Genomic DNA, 17,670 nt, shown 5'->3' with positions numbered 1-17,670 from the left:
GACCCCAGGAGGTAGAGTAAGACTAGAGACTTAGTGACCTGATAGAGACAGTACCCTTGACTGGTCAATGCTGGGGCCAGGACCAGACCAGTTAAAAGTGCCAGGGCCCACTACAAGGGATGCCCAGAGCTAGGAGGGCCTGGGATTTCCGACTGGCCTTGGAGATGAGGCCAGGGCCTGTATGGCCAAAGGTCCCAGGGGGACCACACCCAAGAGGGGAAAATAGTTTCAGGGAGCTAGATAGCCTGAATGATGGCAGGGTAGGCTGTCTGAATCGAGGGATCTTGGAGGGGTCCTGATAGGAGGATTCTGGGGCCCAGTGTGGGCCTGGTAAGACTAACAGCTGGATGCCATCTGTGAGGCATGGGCTGCGATGTAGGGGAGGTATGGAGCCACAGAGAGTGCCCCCTGGCATCGGGGCAAGAAATGGGCAGCCTCCCACCTAATTAAGATCTTCAGTTAATTAACAATGGCAGGTACAAAGGTGGGTGGTTGGCCCAGAAACATGTGGGTGGGCATAGGAAAAATCAGCCCCAAGAAGGCCCCCTGTTACAGGTATGTTTCTAAAGAAAGAGTACAAAAAGAAGGAGAAAATATAAAATAGTATTTGACTGATTTAGGGCCAAATAGGTAATTTGGCTATCTTAGGGGTTGATTACCCAAGCAGATAAGAAACCATATTGTGATTGCACCTGGAGCAAAATGCTCAGGCTACTGAAAGATCCATAATTGATCATCAACAAAGCAATTAGAATGTGCCATGCAAAGTAAACCTTTCTATCATAATGAAATTTATCAATAATAAACAGTGTCTTGACTTTGTGGATATGAAGGAAGATCCAAAATACTGCAAGAAAAGAGATTAAAGGAAGAAAGGCACTCAGAATTTAAATCTGGATTCCACAAGAACAATATGTGAAGCTGAACACATGCTAGCAGACACACAAGCCAAGATGATGCTTAGAATTTGAAAAAATGTGCAACCACTGCAATGGATTCTGTTGCTTTGGCAGACTTTGCAATGTTCATGGAACTGGCAAGGTAGACGACAATGTCCCATTAGCTTAAAGAAATTCTTCATTAGAGTAAGGGAACATGTTAGAATGCAAGATGTATAGATTCTCAGTACTGGACCAAAAGGACCTTTGATCATTTTTATTAATTGTAAGTTGGACAGAGGTACACAAGCCAATATGGTAGCAGGAGAAATATTAACACAAAGAAAAACAAGTAAAAGGTAAGTGCAGGTAAATTTCCTGGCTTAACCCCCAAAATGTGGGGCAGTGGGTAGGGCTGCAGGACACCCCAGGCATGGGCTCCAAGTGACTGCAATGGGGGGGTGCTGCACACAGACAGACAGACAAACATAGACATGCAGTCAGAACCTGCAGCAACCCAGCAGCATGCAGAGCACTACCCAGCACCGCAGGTAAGTCTGCTTGGGGAAGGGGCATGGGGGGCAGATTCAGGCCCCTTCAGTGAGGAGCAAGAGGGGAGAGGCGAGGGCAGGGGCTGAGGTGATTGGGGCCCAGGGCCGGCATGGACTATGGGACATTCGGAGCCTGAGAAGCTTATCCAGTGGTACGGGGAGGTGGGCTCTGCGGCAGCAGGGTGCAGAGGCCAGCCCACAGCAACAGATCCAGGGGGGCACGTGCCCCCTAGGCGTCTTCCAGGGCACACGCAGCAGTGGGATCCCAACCATGCCCCTGGACAAGCTGCCGGGACTCCAAGCATCTCAACCCACCCAAGCCCTGGGGCACAATTCACTCCAGCTCCTGCCCCTTCCTCTGCCCCACTCCCTCCCTCACCACAGGGACCTCAATCTGTCTCCCACCGTACCCCTTCCCCACATCAGATTTACCTGCTGGTGGGGGGGGTGCATATGTGTGTAAGCACACAGAATCAGCGCCCCCAAATAATATTTTCTGCCTATGCCTGGACCCACAGTTTGGGCTTCGCCCTATTCCAGTTTCTTCCTATTAAAGATCACGCTTGTAAAATGGAGAGGTTCTTTTTGTCACTTTGTGAGATGTGCTCTTTATTAATTTTGGTGACAATGTGTGTTTGATACAACACTGAATGTACAGTGTGCTCAGTATAATTGATAGCGCTGCCGTTATGTGCAAAGCTGCCTTGTACAATAGCACTGTATTTTTGTGCCTCTTCTGATATTTGTTTTATATAATGTTTTTGACATGTCTTTTTCCTTCGTTAAATTGCAGCAACTGTTATTGGTTATTTATTTTTAGAACTACAAGCATTGTACAAAAATGCATGAGCCCCATTGAATATGTACAGAGAAATATCTCCATAGTAACGCTTCTAGTGAATGATATACATCTGTTTGTAGACAGATATTACAAATATAAATCCCAGTTCTGTAACAGGGTCTCTAGCATAGATTCTTGAGTCTATATGAAATCCCATGAACTTCATCAGGATTCTGCACCAAAAACACTCGAGGGCTAAGTTCTCTCCTAGAGCACTCTGTTGTTACTTGGAAACACTGTCTGTTTCCCCTTCTCCCCCTCCCCCCATGTCTGACAGCTGGAATGAAGGGTTACATTTTTATTTTACCTTTTCAGCTAATTGTCTCCTGATGCTATCAAGAGCATTCTTTCAAGACAAAAAATGTATTGGTCTCTTTGTTAGAAGAAATCCTGTTACAATAACTAAATTATTGGAGTACTGGATAATGTTTCAAAGTCTTAAGTTGATTTGTTTGAAGCGAGAACTTGATGTGGTTACATACTCCAGATTAAAGATCTCTTGAGGTTTTGTCACAGATAAACTGTTTTTCAAGTGCATCTTTAAAATCACACTCTGGAAAAAACTTGTTTCTTTGTGTGTGCATTTGTTCATGTGCATGTTATAACACTTGTATGTAGTCATATGTAATAGGTTCATTGCATTTGTGCAGCCAATTCAGTTTGCATTGAAGGCAATGGAAAAGAATGTGGAGTGTTTCCATCATCTTCATTGGGATGTGACTTGAGTCTTAGTTTCATAGTTTCATAGTTTCGAGGGTCGGAAGGGACCTGAGTAGATCATCTAGTCCGACCCCCCTGCCATGGCAGGAAATAATACTGGGGTCAAATGACCCCAGCAAGATGTTCATCTAACCTCCTCTTAAAAACCCCCAGGGTAGGAGCCAGCACCACTTCTCTTGGAAGTTGGTTCCAGATCGTAGCCACCCTGACCGTGAAGTAGCGGTTCCTGATATCTAGCCTAAACCTGCCCTCTGCCAGCTTGTGACCGTTATTCCTGGTCACTCCTGGCAGTGCTCAGGGGAACAGGGACTCCCCCAATGCCCCTAGATCCCCCCTCAGCCTTCTCTTGTGGAGGCTGAACAGGTTCAGGTCCTGTAGCCTCTCCTCATAGGGCCTGCCCTGCTGTCCCCTGATCATGCGAGTGGCCCTCCTCTGGCCCCTCTCCATGCTGTCCACATCCCTTTTGAAGTGCGGCGCCCAGAACTGGGTGCAGTACTCCAACTGAGGCCTGACCAGTGCCGCATAGAGGGGGAGGATCACCTCTTTGGACCTGCTCGAGATGCACCTGTGGATGCATGACAGGGCACAGTTGGCCTTCCTGACTGCATCCCCACACTGCCGGCCCATGTTCATCTTGGAGTCAGTTATGACTCCAAGATCCTTTTCTGCCTCTGTGCTGACAAGAGGGGAGTTCCCCAGCCTGTAGGTACGGTGCCGGTTGTTCCTCCCGAGGTGCATCACCTTGCACTTGTCTGTGTTGAATCCCATCCTATTCACATCCGCCCACCCTTGTAACCTGTGTAGGTCTGATTGTAGCCTGATGCTGTGTTCTAGTGTGCCCACATCCCCCCACATCTTAGTGTCATCAGCAAATTTGAACAGGGTGCTTTTTACCCCCTCGTCCAAATCGCTGATGAAGATGTTGAACAGTGCGGGCCCGAGTCTTTAGTAGGGGTGTGCAAGGCTTCAGACAGAGCTGCAGATCCGGAGAAGCTTCCGACCTTTCGGGGTCAAAGCAGCACATCCAAGTCGACGCGCCGCCTGGTTTGGCTTGCCGAAGTGGTTCAGAGCCGCCTCGGAGATCTGGCCGTAGGGTATAACGGAGAAACAATAAAATATCTATAACTTTGTTGGTTTTTTGTCCAATTTGGATGAAAGTTTCAGGGATGGTAGACTCTGCAGAGAGGATGAAGCCTGCCAAGTGTCAAAAAGATCGGTGCAGGGGTTTGGGGGGAACAACACCCCAAATTCTTGAAAGCAAAACTCCTGTCACATCTCTGTGTTGCAACACAGGGGGGTCAAAACTGCAGGGCTGGTAGCTCTTACTGCGGACACAAAGCCTGCCAAGTTTCAAGAGATCGGTGCAGGGGTTTGCGGGGAACTGCCCCACAAGCAAAACTCATGCCATGGGTGCTGTGGGACTGACTGTCTGTCTTGGGGCGGGGAGGGGAGACACTGCTGCAGGCCTGGATGCCGAGATACTGTGTTACCAGTTACCAGTCAATCATGATTCACTCAGGGACCAGCTCAATACACAGGACCCAGCTACTACATAATGACTTAACGAGCATCAATTAGCACCTACAAAAGCTGGCTAAGGAGAGGAAAGAAGGAGTTTTGCCAGTCAGCAGCTAGGGGTGCAGGGCCCCAGGACCCCCCTGCACTGATCTCCACAGCTGGCAGGTGTCACAGCAGGGGCCACCATCCCTGCAGCTGTCACCCCGCTGCGCCTGAACACACGCAGGGTCACCCATGGCACAAGTTTTGCTTGTTCACAGCTTGAGGGGCAGTTCTCCCCAGACCCCTGCACCGATCTCCTTGAAACTTGGCAGGCTTTGTGTCCGCAGTAAGAGCTACCAGCCCTGCAGTTTTGACGCCCCTGTGTTGTAACACATAGACGTGACAGGAGTTTTGTTTTCAAGCATTTGGGGTACAGTTCCCCTCAAACCCCTGCACCGATCTTCTTGAAACCTGGCCGGTTCCATGCTCTCAGCAGAGGCTACCATCCCTGCATGTTTCATCCAAATTGGACACAAAACAAAATTATGGATATTTCATTGATTCCCCATTATACCCTATAGCCAGCTCTCCAAGGTGGCTCTGAAGCTTTGGAGCCACTTCAATCGGATCAAGACAGAAACCCGGTCTGGAGCTCCAGATCGGATTGCGGCCATCCAAAGCGGCCGGATCTGAAGCTGGATCAGATTGCTGCTGACTCACACAGGCCTAGGCTTTAGTTAGGTAAGTTTCTTATTTGTTCTTTGTGGAGGACTTTCATACAGGAATAGAGAGAAAAAATATACAGTCTTAAAGGTCTCACATTATCAAACTAATTCAGCATATAATCTAGTAATTGATTATGTAAAATCTCATTTAAAATTAATTTCAGTGTTCCTAATTTGCTTGTTTTTCAAAGTTCAATTTGCCTATTAACTATGTGACAAACACTAAGTAGCTATAAGAATGAGTCATAATAATACTTTTTGTTTCTCTCTCTTTCCAGTTGTTTGAGTTCATGAATTTTTTGGCTGAGAATGTCATCTTCTGTTACATGGGGATTGCACTGTTCACATTCCAAAATCATATTTTTAATGCTTTATTCATATTTGGGGCATTTGTATCCTTTGCTTTAAGTATCTTTAATAGCAAATGAGTGCTTATTGTGGAAAAAAACTAAAATCAAGTAAACCTATGTTTTTTAATTACTAAAAATAAATTCTTTGTAAGGCTCAGATTGGAAAGGAAGAGATGTTTTAATATGTATATTCAATAACCAGTTTAGCAGTTTTAGAGAAATAATCTGTTTGCATGTACTAAAATATATTGAAGAACTGTTGTAATATTCAAATCTTAAGGCAAAATTCTTTTATATCATATTCAGCTCCTCCTTATGTGCATAGAAGTACACATACAGGTAAAAGCACAACAGGATCTGCTGCACAATAGGCCTGTGCGAAGTGGCTAGTATTTGCTTTGTATTTGGATTTGGCCAATTTGAGGAACAGTGATTCCATTTCGTGATTTGAATCACTGACTCAAATCGATTCAGCCAAATCTGATTTGGAGATTCAGCCACAGACAAAGCAGTTGAATCTCCAAATTGGCCATCCCCTGCCTGCTCTCAATGGCTGCCCTGCCTGCTCTCCCAGCTCCCGGCTCTTAAAAAAAAAAAAAGCCCCGAGTTACTAGCTGCTGCCGGGCGGGGTGGGGTGGTGATCCCCGCTGCCCCAAGCTGCATGGGGGGCTCTCCCATGAGCCCTCCAACCCCTGGCCACTCTCCCAACTCTCTGCTCCCCATGGCTGCCCTGCCTGCCTCGGCTCCCAGCCCTTGAAAAAATAAAATAAAAAGACCTGACTCACCAGCTGCTGCCAGGTGTGTGTGGGGGGGCAATAGTGCTGGTCCCCACTGCCCTGCACTGTGTGAGGGGCTCTGCCATGAGCCCCCTGACAGTCCCTGCAGCAGCTGGTGAGTGGGGACTTTTTTTTTTTTAAGGACCGGAAGCTGGGCAGCAGGGCAGCCATGGGGGAGGGGAACTGGGAGTGGGAGCAGAGGTTGGGGACTTGTGGCAGAACCCCCATATGGCATGGGCCAGTGGGGAACAGTGAGGATTACCCCCCTGGCAGCAGCCAGTGAGTGGGGGCTTTTTTTTAAAGAGCCAGGATCTGGGGCCAGGTCCGCTCCTGCTCATGGGGGGGGGTAGCGTTGTCTCAGCTGCAAGCCCCGCAGCTGACAACACAGCCAGCACTGCAGACCTTGTCAGCTGCGGGGCTCGCAACAAGTGGTACTTGCCTGTAGCTGGGAGCCCCCCAGTTGATGGTGCTCCCAGCCAGAGGGGATTGCTTGGCCACATGTTCAATTAATGGTGTGATTAGAACAAACTACAAAGTTACTTCACATTTTTTCTTGCTGCTTGCTTTATGATGCTATTAATTGATATAACGTGTAGCTGGGTCATGGCTTAAAGCGTGATTACCTGGTTAATCATGCCTTAAGTATAATGTGTAAAGGGGGTCATAGAGACAAAGAAAAATGGAGGTTTTGCCCTTAGTTCTTCTGTGTCCTCGATAGTTGCTACCATGTATTGGCTTGGTGTCACTGATAGTTTTCATATTTGGAGTCTCCATACATCTCTTGTTGTTTTCCTCACTCTCACAGAAGAATGGTCCTTTGCTTATACTTTTTTAGTGAACTCCAGTCTTTTCATAAATAAGGATCCATATGCAATGAAGAAAGCCAGCAGTCATGTTTACATGTAATTCCCAAATAAACAGATCCAGTTTATGGCTTCCCCTAGTGCAAGTTTGTTTTTGAGGGAAGAAAGGGGTGATAACTACACAAAGGCAGATGTAACATTCCTGCCTCCACATCAAGCAGCGGAGGGCTGCTAGAGCTGACAGCAGAACTTAACACCCTAGATACAATTTTGCTGGTCAGAGCAGGGCAGGGACCTTGACTTTTCTCAGCCAAGGCTCAGGGAACAGTAACTTCACCTTGGCAGTCATAAAACAAGAGTAGGAAGGAACATGCTAAAAGTATGGTTTCTATAAAGACTTATGATTATAGCTTCTTGTGTCCATATCCTGATTTTTTCTAATTAAGGCAGTTCCTGTATTGGATGGACAGGGGGGTTAATAAGAGAAGCAAAATCTTTCCAGAAACATACAACAGAAACAGGAAAGAAGTAGAGAGTGCCAAATACAAACAGCATGACTTTTTAAGAAAAATGAAGCTATATCCAAAAGGATGTTTATCCTTCCCAAATTGTTGCTTAAGGATAATGCCACTGCCACAATTTAAGGGACTTTTTATGTACAGGCTGAAGATGTAGTCATGTGGGATACAAATGTGATAAGTAAATGGGGAGTGAATGAAGTGGTATGTAGGAAAAGGAGTTCAAACCTAGGAACTAGCAAAACTAGGATGTCTGGGAAAAATTGTGCATGGATCACTTCCATAATGAAAGAATTGGGGAGGCAGTGTTTAAATTCTTAAGTGGTTAATATTGGGATCATTTTAAATTTGCTTCCAGATAAAGTCAGGGATATTTAAATTTAACTCATTTTTGTCCATGTTCGCACCCATTTTCCTTAGCTTCCTATATTGTAGGTGGCAATTTTTATAGCAAGAGCTTGCAACATATATCCACTCTCTTTCATTCTGAATTTGGGTCGGAAACAAAAGATTCCCAGGAACTTTCAACACATGATGATGTTTTCAGGTAAGTGCTACTTTGTTACTGTTTTAATCTCTGCTTCTGAGCACCTGACATAAAATTGAAAGTTACTGTTCTAGCAAACAGATAAAATGTTAAGAAGCTGTCAATAGGAACATGCCACTTGTAGAAAGATTCTCCTTGGCTTCAGTATGCTTTGGGTCAGTTCTATGATGATTTAAGTGCACCTCTGTGAAACTGTAGCAGTTATTTTAATTACTTTCTAATAAATTAAGTGGCTCAGAATACCCATCTCTCAGCCCACTGTTCATCATTCATCTTTCAACATCCATGCCCATTTGAAGATACTGTACTTTACTATTAGGAGGATTTGAGCTATCCCAAATACATACACTAACATACTTCTACTACATGCAAGGTAATACCACTGAGAGGGTGATTAGTGTTCTCCAGAGGGACCCAGTTATGAGATATGTGGCCACGGCCCTCTGGCAATTCTTTGTAACCTAAAACCATCAGTCTGTTCTAAAACACGATGGTATAAAAAGAATTGCTTTTTAATCCACCAACCTGCTCCTTGTATATATATTATGGTTACCATATTTCCAGTTCCAAAAAAGAGGACACCTCTTGGGGTGGGACCCCTCACTCCCAACCTGAAGCCCTGCATCTCTGCTGCAGCCCCCACTCCTAACCCACAGACCCCTAGCCCTGCCAGTGCCCCGCATTCCCAACCCACACTCCTTCCCCACCTCCCCCTGGGCTATGCCGGTGCCCCTCACTCTAGCTCCCCCCACTCCCCCCAGCCCTGCCAGAGGGGGCCTCCAGCTGCCCCCATCCCAACTGGGCTGGAACACAGTGGCTGTGATGGCTCTGACTTGTACAGGCAGCAGTGGAGCAAGTCCAGCCCTGGCATGAGCTATAGGGCGGAGGAGAGGAAGCCTGTGGTACCCCACTCCCCACACTCTGGGCTGGGGCTCCTGCACCATGCCTGGCAGCCTGGCTACACTCCCACCCTCCCAACATCTCTTGGGTACCCCACCTCTGCCACCATGGGCACCAGCTGCACAGCTCCCCACTGCCCCCAAAGGCTCCCCCCCCCACCCCTTTCCCTGCTGGAGAGGCAGATGCTTCCCCCCCAGCCCTGTGCCCTGCGGCAGCCCTAGTGCCTGAACATTATCCCCTAATGCTGGCAGGCATCTGCCCTCCTCACACACTGAACTCTTCCATATCCCCTGCCCCCCAAAAGTCCCCAAGCCCTGGCCCTCCAACCCCCACTTCCCATAGACTTACCTGCATCCAGCTGCTGAGGCTGCTTCAACCATTCTACCAGGTGCATGCTGGCCACGTGTGTGTGCGCGCACACAGATATACATGGTGTCCCCTGCCTCTAATCACCCTCCCCCTGGTCCCACCGGTAGAGCAGAGCAAAATCCCAGACATTTGTTCAGATTTCAAAAAACTGCCCAGATGGAGGTCAGAGGACCCAAAAAAAGGACATGTCTGGGAAAACCTGGATGACTGGTATCCCTAATATATATATTGTGATATCTGATTACTTTATTTACAGAATTCAGGATTTTTAACTCCTATTAGCGCTGTAGAAACAAAACAGCTTCAAGAGAAGAAGCTGAGTTCAGTGTCGATGTATGTATTAAACTCCAGCTGGCGACTTTATTTTTGGACATGCATGAGATAGGAATATCTCAGCTTGACTCTCAGATTCCAGGGAGGGTTTGCAGGGCAGACATCTAGAAATGTAGTTTCAGTTATAAACTGGCCATTTAACCATTGGGGGGAAAAATATCTATATATGTATAGATATATATATATAAAACCCACAATGCTTTTTGTAAGAGAGCCTTACAGAGAATAGCTACACTTCATGCATGTTTTGAAATATTATTCCAAAACAGCAAGACAGTCAGAGCTAGTAGCTCCCCTACCTCCCAGGTCTTCACCTTTTTATATTAAAGCATTTTGCATTAATTTTGCCAGATAACATTTCTTGATTGACAGGCCTGAATATGCAGTTGTCTATTTGTCCACAGAACAAGTAGAATACAGTTGGCAAGTTTATCCATATTTCTCAATCAATATGTCTCACTTCTGACTTGAAAGGACTATGCCTCTAGGGCAAAGATAGTAGTTAGTCTTCACACTCAATCAGCTTCTTCCCTAAAAGATGCCAGTAAGAGTGCCAACTAATGCCAAGTGGATTTTTTGTGTGTTCATGGGTGTTCATATGTGTGCATTTGACAAGGACACTCATCCACAAGGCACTGTATTTCATGCCATCTGCTCATTTTAAATAGTCAGGTATGTGGGAATTATATGATGAGAGATTTTGTTGGCAACCATCTTGAACTGGATTCAGATCAGTGACATAAAGAAGAAGGGTTCCCTGTTTCATTAATGACCAGCGTCCTGACCCACATCAGGAAGTATGTTTACTTCTGGCTGCTGGTTCCCATTTTCCCCTGGCACTTTCAATGAAAGTAGGATCAGGAATGAAGGATTTTAAAATAGTTACTTTCCTCCTTCTCTTCTGTATGGGACGGGATGAGGAATTCACTTGGGTACCATCTGTAAATAGATATAGGAATTCAGAACCTCCAGTGTTCTCACCTCTCCAGTTTAGTGCCCAGTTTACCCTGAGCTGAGCTTACCCCTAATTGATGGAAATCACCACAGCTCCCAACATAAGCTCACTAGCAATTTTTCTCCTCCCCATCATATGTACATGTATAACCCAACATGAACACAGATGCCCTTTCCTTTATCTTTTCTTTTGCACATTCTCTCCCAAACCCCATTGATATGTCATGTCGTTTATCAATAGAGCATAGTTAGTGAAGCAGCAGGACATTCTTGCCTCTGCAGCACAAGTCTCCTACTAGATGTACTAAAACTAATAAAGAACTTAACCCTCCCCCCCCCGCCTTATATCTATGGGTAGTGCATCTGCATATTACTTATATTTTAGTTTAGTATTTAAGTAGTGCTTGGCTGACTCCAGTGGCAGTGGTACCCTTTTAACAACCAAGAGACAATGGAATAAATGAAGAAATACCACCAAATCTGCTCAATCTTTTTCCTGTTGGCCTTATAGTAAGTTGAAAGCTACACATCTGGATCTAAACATGAAATAAGGTGCATTACGTATAATGTGTGAAATACAAGCTCCGTTCCTATTTAAACCACTACATATTGTTTTTATAGTTCCTTATTGTCTCATCCAATCTCGTTCTCCACAAAACCAGAAGTAGAAAGATAGCCTGCAGCCAGCAGCTGAAAATGAACTCAAACGTGTAGACAGATATATGCAATCTATTAGCTGAGAACTGCAAATATCAATATGTAAAGCTTCCAAAATCTAGGCCTTAAAATAGCCAGAAAAGAATTTTTTTAATAAATATATTGTTTTGTAAAAAGATATCTTTAAATGGGCTTTCAGGTACTTTTAGGCCACCAGGAATTTTAAATGCTACAGGAGATAATAACAGGTCTGATTCAGCTACGTCTATCACAAACAAGGATGTCTTACTCTGCCAGTAGCTCTTGTGATAGCCTTTTGATTCCAATGGGATTACTTGAGGAGTAAAAATTAATGGGCACAAATAAAGGTGGAAGAATCAGGCCTGCAATGAATAGCATAGCAGTATTAGATGTGCTTTTTATGAGCCATCACTTTCAGAAATATAAAAAATAGGTGCACATTTTGAGAAAGATGAATGTTATTTTAAAACTACATTTAATCATATTTCCTGGCAAATCTAGTTCCAGTAGATTTAAAAACCTAATCTGATTTAAAACCTGTCAAGAACTATAATAATAAAAAATAAGCTTGTCATGGGGTTCCTAGTTCAAGCATCAGCTGACAGGAAAGAGCCAGAATCCTCAGTCCTAGTGTAAAAAACAATATGTAGTGGTTTAAATAGGAGCAAGGTTTATATTTCATACACTCATTTCAAGTTTAGATCAAGATGTGCAGCTTTTAACTTGCTATAAAGTCAACAGGAAAAAGATCAAGCAGACCTGGTGCTTTTTATTAATTTATTCCATTGTCTCTTGGGTGTTAAAAGGGTACCACTGCCACTGGAGTCAGCCAAGCACTACTTAAGTACTAAACTAAAATATAAGTAATATGCACATGCACTGCCAATCGATATGGGGTGGGGAGGGGGAGGGTTAAGTTCTTTATTATTCTTAGTACATTCCAGTAGGAGACTTGTAGGACGATGCTGCAGAGGCAAGAATGTTCAGTTGCTTCACTAACTATGCTCTATTGATAAAAGACACGACATATCAATCAGTGGGGTTTGGGAGAGAAAGACAATGTGTAGAAGAAAAGATAAAGGAAAGGGCATCTGTGTTCATGTTGGTTTATACACGTACATATAATGGGGAGGAGAAAAACTGCTAGTGAGCTTATGTTGGGAGCTATGGTGATTTCCATCAATTAGGGGTAAACTCAGCTCAGGGTAAACTGGGCACTGAACTGGAGAGGTGAGAGCACTGGAGCTTCTGAATTCCTATATCCATTTACAGATGGTACCCAGGTGAATTCCCCTTCCCATCCCATACAGAAGAGGAGAAGGAGATAGGTACCTGTACAACAGCAGTCACCAACCAGTGGATGTCAATCTACCAGTAGATCTCAGAGCCTTTTGAAGTCAATCCAAGGCTAGGGTTGGGGGCTGAGTGCCCCTGTGCATGCACGCACACATCCTAGCCCAGCAAGTCAGTCCATGGAGGAGGGAAGGGGTAGGGCCTAGATTGAGGCCCCCGCAGTAAGGGACAGTGCTGCAGAGGCAGGAGCAGGGGTAAGCTGAGTGGGACCCGGCCAGATGAGACTTACCTGCTGGGGAGGCACACCCCCAAAAAATTTTCTGAGTTGTGAAGTTCACATAGGATGTTAACAAGGAGTGGAATAGCTCCAACTGAATATAAACCATCCTCCTTCATTCCTATGCAGCTTGTGTAGAACAAGTAGAAAAGCCTTGGCTTGTGTTAGGTTTCCGCTCAGCTTCCTTCTATATAAGGGAAGGAGTTCCCCGTGACAGACAGAAGCTGGTAGTATTGCTTTTGTGAGCCATGCTGCCAAAAGGGGCAAGGGGCAGCAAAAGAAATATGAACGAGCTGTCACTGCAGGGAAACTTTAAGGGATGACAAAGAAAAGTCTCTTCAAATACTTGCTTACAGATTTTCTTTCTTACTGAATCAGCTCCCCTAGACTTAAGTAGTGAGGAAGTGATGAAATGTACTGACGGAACAAAGTTATGAAAAGTAAAACCCTTCCAATAAATAATATGTATATATTAAATACTTTGATTCTATATGTTAAGAAATAGTCTCTTCTTACAAAAGTAAGGGGGTCCTAATCAATTGAATTGCTCGGGACTTTTAAGTAAAAGTTGCATAAGAACAAGACTTGTTTTATGGGCAGCAAACAAAACACACAGCTGCAAAAGTTTTCACCAAGGTACAGAGAAAATAGCAATTCACGGTAACTCTGACTAGTACCCAACAGATGGACAGAGAAGCTTTCATTCCTCTTGGGGCAGAATGGCCTCAAGAGCTAAATAAGCTAGAAAGGAAGCAAATCAATATATCTGAATTATTGGGATAAAATGTTTTCCATAGCTAGAACAGAGCTGTTCCGTTAGTACAGGAGTTAGAGCTTTTACAAGAAATATCACTTCCGGTTTCATCACTGATTTCTCACTGCAAATAAGGGTAAACAGTATTCATGGACAAAAACAGAGTATGTGCCATGAACTAACCTTGACCAGAGTTTCTGAATTAGTGCTGAGCACACCCTAGTCCTACCTATTTAAACCATTTACAGCAGAAGTTCATTCACAGCTAATGTTGAGATGACCATTGTTGTTACCAAAGTCCAAGGGTAAGATTTTCAAAAGTCCTCAAAATTGGCCTAACTCTGTTCTAGCTGAAGTCAAGGGCAGGGATGGGTGGGAGTAGGGAAGGTACCTTTCATTTCAGTGGAAGCAGATTCAGGTCAAATCTGTGAGGTTTCAAAATTTCAAACCCCCTATATTATTTCACCTGGCAGACAAAGCTTTGATTTTGACTTTTATTCTTCCTTTGATGTATGCTTAAAAAGTGGAACATATACCTGCCCAGGAGCCACATGCTAATCATGCTGTCTGTAGAATCAGCTACGTTACAAATGGATTGGAAACCAGTTTGTTGTGCTCGCAGGTCATGTGGTCTCTAAAATAAACAAACATACATCACATATCCTACTTTATATAAGGAGCTTTAACTTTGTATAGTCGCAGCATCTAAAGCCTCTTAAACCATATTAGAATTTATACATTTTCAGTGAGGGTTAGACATGTGTACAAAGGATCAAGTATGCATTGCATACATCTGACAGACCAGTCTCCTGTTCACCAGCTTACCCTCCCTATCCCAACCAAGACTTGATTGTCTTCTACTGCATCTGTTTGGTGTGTGCAGAGGGCTGTATTATATCATGTTCTATTCTCTATACAAAGATAAGATAAAACACCCTCCTCCACCCATTATTTTTCACTGGGAAGCAATACATGCAGCTACCATTTCCCATATATGTACTGAAAATCTACTGCATGATACCTTCATTATTCACATTGCTGTTGTAAGTCAGACATCAACTCCTAAGTTTACAGACAGGTAGATATTGTTAAGACCTAACTGAAAAAAAAGGATATAAAAAGAAATCTTATTTGTCTCAGTGACATATCATTTCCTAAAAACTGCCTGGCCCGTATGAATTTCTTTTTCAGTGAGAAGAATCCCTGAATGTTCCTCTGATTATAATGTCAAGCAATGCCATTTTCGGTATTCTTAATGGCCTGACTAGTGGTATTGAACTTGCTACGCAAGTTCCTGTGAATGCAGACAGTAATCACAAAAGTATTTTTAAAATAGCATCTTAAATGTCCTGTAACCCAAAAAGTCTGACCAATTTTCTTCTTTCCCCTTAGGTTTCAGAGTAAGCCTGGCAGAAGATAGGACAGGACAGCCTCTGAACTAACTGGTTCAGAGAGACATGAGCCTGCCTAGGCAACAACCTATCTTGTCAGACATTATGAATTACCTAAGAAAGCCTGGCAATTTTCAGGCCAAAGAAGTTAAACCAATAAAACACCAAAGGGGATTTAAACTAAGTTTAAAATGGAATATGGTTGCAACTCTGATTTTGGACAGATTGTTGTCCTTAGTGAACTCTGGACTGTAATTTAAGCTGTCTTTAAGATAACTGGCTACAATCATTTTCATTGGCAGTGAGTTCAGTTACTCCACTGCTCTTTGTTATGAGATTTCTCTTCCTAATACACAACTGTGATAGGGTCTGTAAATCTCACACAATGGGCTTGTCTACACAGGACTTTTACTGTGCAGTTGACTAATTAACTGCAAAGTAAACATCTCAACATCTACTCATGCCCTCCTATTACACCACATAAAACTAATAAACTCTGTAGCACTACCCTGCTAGGGGTTTTTTCATACACAGCAGTGCACGTGTAGATGCTACTCTGCCTGGCTAGGACATAGGGTGCTTCAGTGCAGGGCTAGCTGACTGGCAGCCCCTGTGCTGAAGCACTCTCATGCCTCAGCCAGCCACTCGGAGCAGCCTGGGATGGCAGGCTAACACCTGCCAGGTCCCCTACCAGCCTGGGCTGCTCCAACCAGGCTCTTCCAACCAGGCTTCACATGTTGCATGCAAACACACTCCAGAGCAATAAGCTCCAGAGTTCATTCATGCACATTACTTGCACATGTAGACATGCGCAATGAAACCAAAACAGGGCCTAGAGTGCAGTAAGGATAAAGGTAGATATACAATTTGGCTGGCTGCTCCTTCCTGAGCTGAGAATCAGGGAATGAAAAAGGAGGCCAGGAAGCTGTTGGGGAAAGACCTTGTAGGCAGCTGTAAGGAAGCTTCTTGAACAGAGGCTTTACTGAAGGCTATGGAGGAGTAGCTACTGCAGATAATAGGAATGGAACCAGATGGACCTTGTAAAGAGCCAAAAACCATGGACATTCATAGATAAAGATAGGAAGTGGAGTAGGGATACTGTCTGAGGGTAATATTTGCATACTTGGCCCACCCTCGTGACTGGTCCAGGATTCAATCCCTTTTCCCACTACGGTGGAGTATGGGTGCCTCAGCAGGGCAAGAAGCAAAGGAGAGTAGTACCATTTGGGTAAACTGAGAACAGAAATAGAAGATATGCAGGAATAGGACTGTATAGCATGGTTGCCTGTATGAAAGGACTATAAACAAGGCTTGAAGGAAGATCCCACAACCCATTTTTGTGCTAATCTCAATTTTCCCAAACTTCAGACTATCCCTTTGTCTCCCTGCCTTCTACAACTGTTAAAATTCCTTTTTCTTCATTTATATTAGGCAGAAGGCAAGGCAGGTATAGCATCTATGAAATAGGCTGTCACCTATGAAAGCTTGTCTCTCTGAATTAGTTAAGCTGCTTACAGGCATGAAAAAAACAAACACTGCTTTACTCTAAGTTTGGCATACCCCTGCACCAAGTGTAGCACATGCCCAATAGAGACATCATGTTAGTTTGACCCAGCTCACCCAATGTCTGTATAGATCATGTGCTTCAGCAGGACTTTTTGGTGCTTTTATCTAATAGGTGATTGAATCAACTATTAGATTGAAGTGCCAGAAAGCCCTGCTGAAGCACACAATCTATACAGACCACGGGGAGTTGGGTTGAACTAACGCCCTTCTTCTTCCGATAAAGCATTGTTTTGTATTCTTTCATTTTTTCCATGTCTATCAACACCCTTAGTCTCCAGACTACCACTCTTCCCTCTTCCCTCCCTTCTGCCTAACTTCAGACTAACTCAGCTACCTATTTCTCCCTCTTCATTTATGTTATTACCTTGAAAGTATTTTATAAACTGTAATCATGTACCCTGCTCCCCTCTGAGTCTTTACTTCTTAGGATGTATTCTTTTATTTCTTTTTTCTCTGTTCTGGCTGCCAATCCTGGCATTATTATGCCTTTGAACCCAGAGTATTTCCTTTAGCTGAGGCTAAAATGGTTAATATTTGTAAACCATGTTGAGACTGTCAGATGAAAAGCACAATAGGAGGCACTCAGCACTCCCCTGCATGCCATGAACAACTCACCATATCCAGCCTTCAAGAAGTGAAACACACTGCTTATTAATTATCAATATCCCCTTAAACCAAAGAGAAGAGATCTGCATATGGTATTCCAGGTGCTATTGGGTTATGGAAGGCAGCCCAGTTATCTCTATAGATTTACATGACATCTTTCTTAAATTGTATTGATGTTCAGCGGATGACGTTTTTCCTGGAGAAAATAAGAAACCAGTGATCCAGTATGATATATGGGAAAAACCTGAAGGTGGCTTTCAACTGGGTGTGGACAAATTTGTGTTACTTTTATGAAAGCAGAGATATTAAACTTGGCATCACTGACAAATTTCAATTGAGG

At 44.1% G+C, this 17,670-nt stretch overlaps 1 protein-coding gene across 1 annotated transcript in view; it reads left to right on the top strand.

Moving 5' to 3' along the window:
• Positions 1-17,670, top strand: part of SLC9A9 (solute carrier family 9 member A9) — a 410,063-nt gene that overhangs the window by 216,091 nt on the left and 176,302 nt on the right. The window contains exons 10-11 of the mRNA XM_090053238.1: positions 5,494-5,607; positions 8,098-8,209. Coding sequence (XP_089909364.1) covers positions 5,494-5,607; positions 8,098-8,209 — 226 coding nt within the window. The remainder of the gene's footprint in view (positions 1-5,493; positions 5,608-8,097; positions 8,210-17,670) is intronic.

The sequence above is a fragment of the Crocodylus siamensis genome, chromosome 6, assembly GCF_052110815.1.
Source record: "Crocodylus siamensis isolate JL-2025a chromosome 6, ASM5211081v1, whole genome shotgun sequence".
Taxonomy (NCBI): domain Eukaryota; kingdom Metazoa; phylum Chordata; order Crocodylia; family Crocodylidae; genus Crocodylus; species Crocodylus siamensis.
The sequence above is the reverse complement of the archived record's forward strand: the minus strand, read 5'-3'. Positions and strand labels throughout refer to the sequence as shown.